We start from the raw sequence: 8,895 nt of genomic DNA, 5'->3' as shown, positions 1-8,895 counted from the left end.
AATTTTTGAAGAAACTCCACACTGTTTTTCATAATTTCTGTACCAACTCACTTTCCTACCAAGAGTGTACAAGGGTTCCCTTTACTCCACACTTTTGTCAGCTTTTGCTATTTCTTGTTTTGTTTTGTTGGTTTTTTTTGGGGGGGTGTTAGCCATTTTAATAGGTGTGAGTTGATATCTAATTGTGGTTTTGATTTACATTTCCCCATTGATTAGGTTGTTGAGTACATTGTTCATAAACCTGTTGGGCATCTGTTTATCTTATTTGGAGAAATGAATATTCAAGTTATGTATCCATTTAAAAACTGTGATATTTTTAAATATTGAGCTTTTTGAGTTAACTATTTATTTTAGTCATTAACTCTAACAGATATGTGGTTTGCAAATATTTTCTCATATTCCAAATGTTGCCTGAGGACAGTATGTAAAATCAGTCTGAAATAGAAGGACAAATAATGAATGATTTAAATTATATGTGTAATCAAAAAAGATAAACTCATAGAAGCAGAGAAGAGAATGTTGGTTCCAAGGTGCTGGAGAAAGGGGAAGATGGAGAGATTTTGGTTAAAAGCTATAAATTTTCATCTATAAAATGAATAAGTTCTGAGGATCTTATGTACAACATACTATAGTTAGTAATACTACTGTATTGTATTTGAAATTTGTGAAGGAACTAGGTCTTAAATATTATCACAAAAAACATAAAGAAAAAATGATTCTATTTTAAGCAATGGATGTGTTAATTAGCTTGACTGTGGTAATTATTTTACAATGTATATGTATGTCAAATCATCACCTTATACACCTTAATATATGTATAATTTTTATTTGCCAATTATAGCTCAATAAACCTTAAAAAAGACCTAGCTCTCATGTAGCAGGGTACCTGGATAAATAATAGTATGAGATGTAATTATACAATACAAAGCATTTCTAAAGTCGTTTCATTTTTTTTTTTTTTTTGTCTTTTTGCTATTTCTTTGGGCTGCTCCCGCGGCATATGGAGGTTTCCAGGCTAGGGGTCTAATCAGAGCTGTAGCCACCGGCCTACGCCAGAGCCACAGCAACGCAGGATCCGAGCTGCATCTGCAACCTACACCACAGCTCACGGCAATGCGGGATCGTTAACCCACTGAGCAGGGGCAGGGACCGAACCCGCAACCTCATGGTTCCTAGTCGGATTCGTTAACCACTGCGCCACGACGGGAACTCCTAAAGTCTTTTCATTTCTAAAGTCACCTTGAATGTTCAAATGCACCCATCAAACCAGTGAGAAATATAAAATATCTCTCTCTGTAATTTAACTAAAGAAAAAATATACTGCTGTCGTATTCCATAGTTTCTGAAAACAGCTTATGAGTCACATTCCAACTTTTTTATGTTGCTTTACCAAATTAAGTTTCCAATATTGGTGACAGACCTAAGTGTAAATTTGTAAGTTTAATGCAAAATTAGAAGTAATAAAAAATAATATATTGGGAACATATATATTAATTTCTTAAATTTTAATTTTTAAATCATTCAACAATTTTTAAAAAAAATTTAGCAATCCCTTTCATGTGTTCTTTCATTATATTTATTTCTATATTTCATCAAAGTAATGATATATTTGTATCCATTAATATGCATTCACTGGCCATTTTCATGGTTGGAGAGATTCTTCTCCCACATCACACAATTTTGTACATATTAATAGAAACAACTGACACATTTCTGCCACCTTGAATAAATACTAAATGTCCACTTTTAAACCTTCCTCTTTTAGATTTACTGGGGAGAATGTCTTGAGCCTTTCTCCACCTCTGCTATTAACTTGTCCACAGCAGAAGGAATGCTACCTCATTGTTATAGCAATGACTACTGATCAGGTCGGACCAAGTATCATCTGAAGGATGGTAAATTAGAAACAGAGCCTTCTTCCAGGTAACTCTCGATAGGACAGAGGGGCATGATGGACATAGAATTGCCTGAAAGACTCATTAAGAATGTGTATACAATGCACATTCCCAATCCAACTGTATTATTAATAAAATGTGTTTTAATGGATATCAAATTGATTTCCCATTTAGTATAGCATATAAAACCCAAGGAAAGGCAAATATTTTCCAACCTCAAAGTTGTCCTTAATTTGAGTATTGAAGAGATATGTGTATATTTTGGAAAAATTTTAATTTCAGAGTTTATAAAGTTAAAATTAATTAAATTTTTGAAGTGTTTTCTAAAGGGAATGAACAGCTAGTTGCTATTGTTTCTCATAAGAGTTTATGTAAATACTTTAGTTGAAATATTCTGCATGAAAATTCATCAGTTAAAACTATTTTCACAACATCTAACTTCATAGAAATATAGGAACATGGCAGCCAAAGATAGATTTAAAAACAATCAACATCATTAGTCATGTCGCTGTGAACAATATTACCCCAAATATAGGCAAAGGTTTTTTTCTAGCTAATTACTTTGATCATATTTATGTAGCATAGTTATAACAAAAATTCTTTGTGTTAACAGCCCTACATGAAAATACTTCCCTGAAGATTCTGTTCTTCTTCTAGGAATTCTCCCCAAGAGGTCTTGAAATAACTCAGAATACTTATTTCTCCTAGTGATTTTTTTTATCTCAAACAATAAGGATAACTTTTATTCATACCTTCTCTTTATTTCAGATCACTAAGAGGGTAAATTTGTGGTTTATCAACTCATTCTATTAGCCTTGTCAGAAATCATATATCTGTAAAGGAATTACCACACCATCAACATACTTGGAAAGTCCATTTTACATTTCAGAATTTAAAGAGAATCACCAAGTGAATGATGGTGTGCTCTAAATAAGTATTAGTTTTGATCTCAGAAAGTACACAAACACACACATCACATCACAGATCTTTACAGAATGTACATGTAAGATAGACCACATTTAACCAACTTAATATTGACGATGTTTCTGAAAAGCAAAGTGTGTTAATTAAAAATCAAAATATTTAGAAATATGTAATATTATTGATTCTCCCACTGGAATAAGAATTTATTGGCAATTTCTACTCAGGTTCTTTTATGTTATACTGATTTATTTTGGTTTCATAATTTCCTTACAATAGATACATATATGCCTCCAGTTTTTATCATGACCCATTGTTTTTCATATTAACTTTACTCTTCTTATAACATTTTGATCCTACATAACTTGTCCAAATTTCTATTTCTATTGATTGGAAGCAGGAAAAAAATTTCCTTTAGATGGAAAGCAGACAATGCATTATGAGAGTTTTTGCTCTTGTGGGAGGAGTTACTTTAATTCATATGTTATGGCAAAAGTGAAAATTTAAGTGTATTCTTTTCCTTTAAAGTTTTTGATAAGCCATATGGAACTAGGTATCATCAAAAAAGGGGTTTCTAAAGGAGTTATCCACCCTACAAATTATATGTATCAATAATGGAAGACACAGGTAAGTACAATTTATGTTATATGTGTCTGTTCTTTCCTCAGATGTGTGGATCTTTTGAAATTAAAGGATAAGTTTAAACTGTGTACCCAAGTTTAAATAGGAGCCTTCTGTGAACAACAATAATAACAAAATATACAGTGAAGCTAAATAACCTGACCTGCACAAAAATCTTAGCTAACTCATTTGTTATTTTATTGAATGGCTTGATGTTTGTTGCTTTGGAATATTAATGTAATTGAGTGATTCTGCTTCAGAGTTAGATAACAAAATTTTCAAAGTTTATGGCAGACATATCACAATTGTTCAGAAATAACACATTATATTTTAAACTCTGAGGAATACAACCCAGTATTTCCTGAATAAAGCATACATGTTTTAGGTTAATTCCATAAATCAACATCATAATTATATAACTGAGATTTTTGAAAATATATATTATTGATTTATAGACTTTATATTATTGGAAACATAAAAGAGCATTTTTGTGTATTTGTCTTAGCAATGCTTCTCAAGCTCAGAGATATTTATTATACAGTTTATGCAAAATATACTTAATGGAAGGTAAGAGTTTTAGATACATGTTATATAACACCTCAGTTTTTTATATATTCATTTCGTCATCTATTTTTAAAACATATTTTAATAATTCCATTGCTCTTCTCCACTGTTAAGAAAAATAAGAGAAAGCAAAACTTTTTAAATTTTTTTTTCTCTTTTTGCCTTTTCTTGGGCCGCTCTCACTGAATATGGAGGTTCCCAGGCCTACACTGGAGCCACAGCAAAGAGGGATCGGGGCCGCATCCGCAACCTGCACCATAGCTCACAGCAACACTGGTTCCTTAACCCACTGAGCAAGGCCAGGGATCGAGCCCACAACCTCATGGTTCCTAGTCAGATTCATTAACCACTGAGCCATGACAGGAACTCCCAAGAAAGCAAAACACTTTGTACCTGCAGTGCTTAAAGTTGTTAGTGCTTGAATATAATTAGTGGCTAGACAGGCTTTATTTACATTCTGATTGCTAATTATATTGTAAAGATTCATGAATCCATCAAACAAGAAAATATTAACCCTAGCATTTATACCACATAAAGATATAATATTTGAGGCAATTTTTAAGTTAACATATTACTATCAAAATTATACTTTATTCAGTAAAGCTATAAATTAATTTTCAAATTTTGATCTATATATTTTCTGCGGTAATTAAAGCTTTATTCTTCTGTATGGTTTTGCAGCTCATTTTATTCTACCAGTAATACTATTCTTTCAAAAATGTATTATGAAAAAATATTTTAGTCTTAGAAATGTCAATATGATATGAATTTTGAGTTTAGTCATAAAGGAAGTTGTATGACTTTGACTAACATCAAGCATTCTTACTCAAGGAACTACAAAATAAATGCAATATAGTTTAACAAAATAATGTGGTATTTCCAATAGTACAGATTTATAAACATTTGGAAGCCAAAGGAGATTTATGGCTAATTTTGAGTGGGATTATGAAGAAAGTACCCAGATGTACAGAAATTATTAGTCTGACATTTTAAGGATTATGCAGTCTTACTTGATAGAGATAAAGGATATTAAAACAGTAGACAAAGTGTGTATTGAGAAGTGATTTCTAAAGGACTCTTGTCTTTGAGAAAAACTATGGGATTATTTGTTTGAGGCACAGAATTAAAGGTTAGACTTTGTTGTGCATGTCCAGGAAAGAATATCATAACCAGATGTTTAGAATAATTTCCTGATATCACCGGGGATGTATAGTAGATGTCAGGGAATTTATATTTTATCTAAGCTTCCTACTGCTTCAGGTAAGAGTAATGTATAATGATGCATTAATTATTTTAGTAAATTGAATAACAGAAATACTGTTCTAGATATGGTGCCTTCCATAGTCAAAAGGAAAGCTGCATTGTCACCAGGACCAGGATGCTATGGAGACATTGTCGATATGAGACAAGTGTAGTTACCCTTGGCCAGGATGATTGTGGCTGATTTTATTCCAGAGGTCAAGTGACTCAGTGAATCTGATCCTTCATTGATCCAGGTTTCCCTATTCCTACATCAATCTCCTATTATGATGTTTGCCTGTGAGCATGAAGGTATGCAGACTCATCTACCACAAATAAAGCACAAGAAAGACATTTCTGTGTAAGAAGACTCCCCAGCTAGTGTCTATTAAAGAAAAAAAGGAGGTAGCAAAATTCATAATTGACTTGGAGAGAATTGAGTGCCTGAAGCCATTACAATTTAAAAAGATGATTGGAACATTAAAACAAAAATAGTATATGTGGACAGAGTAGATTAGGTTTGATAAACATTTTTTAAGTAATTTTATTAAGAAATGCCTATTGATTAAGTGTAGAAGTAAAGATTTAACTTAATAAATAACAATTAGGAGTTCTCATCATGGCTCAGTGATAACAAACCTGACTAATATCCATGAGGACACAGGTTTAATCCCTGGCTTCACTCATTGGGTTAAGGATCTGGCATTGCCATATGCTCTGATGTAGGCAGCAGCTACACCTCTGATACAACCACTAGCCCGGGAACTTCTATATGCCATGGGTGCTGCCCTAAAAAGACAAAAAATAATAATAATAATGACTGAAGATATCTAACAAAAAATTTAGGATCATGATGAAATATTCAATAAGACAGAAATATAAATTTAGAATAAAAAGACAGGCTATTCAAGACACATTGTGTTCGTTTAAATGTACTAAGTCAAATTATTGAAAGAGAGATTGGATCTAGGTCTGGATATCCAGATATTGAAGTAGAACTCAGATTAAAATTTGAAACCTTGAGAGGAGATGAAACCATAAAGCAAACAATGAGGATAGAATGTATTATTTCCTATTTTAAAAGGAGGTTAAGGCCATACATTATTTTATATAAAAAGCATATAATTAGCATATTTTTCAAATGTTTGATAATGTTGTTTCAGCATCAATTAATATTTCTAAATATGGAAGAAAATGATTTGGAGGTGATTTGGTTTTCCTTTACTGCAGATAATGCTTTCACTGTGTGATGGCCTTTAACAATGACACTTCAACAACTGTGACAGAATTCATTCTTCTTGTTTTTCACACTACCTAGGGAATGAAGATATTACTCTTCTTTATATTCCTAAGTGTATATGAGCTTACAATTTTAGGTAACACTATGATCATCCTACTTGTGTGTAGTTATAACTGCCTTCACTCACCCATGTATTTGTTTTTGGCAAATCTCTCCCTTTTAGAAATCATGCTCACTTCTGTGACACCTAAGATGTTGGCCGTTACAATTTCACAAATAAACACTATATCCTTTGAAGACTGCATCACTCAATCATTCTTCTATTTTCTTTTTGTGACCATAGAGTTCCTCATCTTGGCAATTATGTCATTTGACTACTATGTTGCTATCTGTATCCCTTTCAGATACCCCACTATTATGAGGATCCAGGTTTGCCTGAAGATGATCATGGACTCTTGGGTGGGAAGGTTGTTGTATGATCTACTTCCTTCTATTGTAACCATAAAATTGCCATTCTGTGGTCCCAATGTCATGGACCACTTTTTCTGTGACACTGCCCCCATGTTAAAACTGTTCTGTGGTGATCTCCACCTGGTAGAAAGCAGTTCTCCTTCTGAGCTCTCTTCTGAGCTCTCTCTTCTTTACCCTGACCCCTTATGTCTTCATTGTGTTTACCATGTCAGAATGCCCTCTGCCCAGGGAAAGTGGAAGGCTTTCTCCACTTGTGCTTCTCACATGATTGTTGTCACTATGTTTTATGGTGTTTCCATATTCCTCTATGCTCAACCTTCTAAAGGAAATGTCTTATCATTTAATAAGTTGGGCACTATTTTGAGTACAATAGTGACACCCTTGTTAAATACATTTATCTATACTTTGAGAAATCAGATAGTTTTATAGTCTCTAAAACATACAGTTGTCAAATTGAAAAGTTTCTTAAGAGTATAAATAAATGTATATTTGATAAAAACTTTAACAATAAAATTATATTTATCTTTGGAATTGTGTGCTTGCATTGTTGTTTGCAAGTTACACAAATAAAATGTTCACAGAAGACATAAATAATAATTATGATGTAAAATACATAAAGACCTCATGAAACTCAACAGTAAGAAAATAAACAACCCTATGAAAACATGGGCAAAAACATGAATAAATGTCTCACCAAAGAATATATACAGATGTCAAATGAGCATGGGAAAAAAATGTTCCACATCATATGTCTTCAGGGAAATGCAAATTAAAACAAAAATGAAATACCACTACACATCTATTAGAATTGCAAAAATCTAGAACACTGACAATACCATATGATGGGGAGGCTGTGAAACAACAGGAATTGTCATTCATTGCTCATAGGAATGAAAAACAATATAACTATATTATGAGATATTTCTCCCACATGGGAAATTTCATTATGGATTATGTATTTTTTTAATTTTATAAATATCAAATTTGATAGTGGTGATATTTGTACTATAGTTTTATTGGAAAACATCCTGGTATTTATGAAGTATATTCTATAGTATGTGAAGGTAAAATTTCTTGATGTCTGAAATGTATTTTCAAATTTGCAGGAAAAAAAATAGTAATGGCATTTTTAGAAACACAAATATTGAGATAATCTGTTGCCACGGCAAAAATACATACTTGAGAATATTCTTTAAGATGAAGAAAAATGACTGCAAGAAGGACGTTTAATGGTAGATACCTGAAATGTAAATAGCACATTTAAGTGAATGTTGCAGTAAGCAGGGTCTCATATTCTAGATATCTACCTAATACTTCTTACTTCAGTTATAGACTAGTCGATTAGCATGTTACATGCATATGGAGGAACAGTATATACATCTCTACATATTAGTCAAATTTTTAAAAAGTAATATGTACTAATCCTCTCTATTCTTGATCCTTTATTGATGGAACATATGTAAGAGAGGGCTTACATATCAATCAATATTTGATGATAACATGCAGTTATTTTTAACAATGTGTTCTGACACACAAATCTAAAAATATATAACTCTTTTCTAATACAGACTATTTAGATAAGGTACCCCAAATCATAGTCCCAAACCCACTGGGCTCCAACTAGTAATGACATTGGTAATGCCACACCTGCAAGATTTCAGAAGCTACCCAGATGCTGGTTGGGAGAATTGGTAGAAAATGTAAGAAAATGTAGACAAGGAGTTTAAGAAATATGTTCATATTTATAAAGACTGAACACTATTGCCTACTATGGTATATGTTATAAATTGAATAATACATATGATTCCATTAAGCTGGTTTAGAGTTTAGATAATTATTTTGTACTGAAATCATACAATTATTCATTTATTTTGTAAAATGGGTATTTTGGCAATCAATATTTCCATTAACAATAGGTCAAGACATACATTTTAATGAATATAT

General features: G+C 32.1%; 1 protein-coding gene across 1 annotated transcript; it reads left to right on the top strand.

Moving 5' to 3' along the window:
• LOC100518773 (olfactory receptor 6J1-like) lies at nucleotides 6,625–7,380 on the top strand. Its single transcript, XM_005661172.1, has one exon. The coding sequence runs from the start codon at nucleotides 6,625–6,627 to the stop codon at nucleotides 7,378–7,380; it is 756 nt and encodes a 251-aa protein (XP_005661229.1).

The sequence above is a fragment of the Sus scrofa genome, chromosome 2 (genome assembly GCF_000003025.6).
Source record: "Sus scrofa isolate TJ Tabasco breed Duroc chromosome 2, Sscrofa11.1, whole genome shotgun sequence".
Classification (NCBI taxonomy): domain Eukaryota; kingdom Metazoa; phylum Chordata; class Mammalia; order Artiodactyla; family Suidae; genus Sus; species Sus scrofa.
This window is presented reverse-complemented; position numbering and strand designations above follow the sequence as displayed.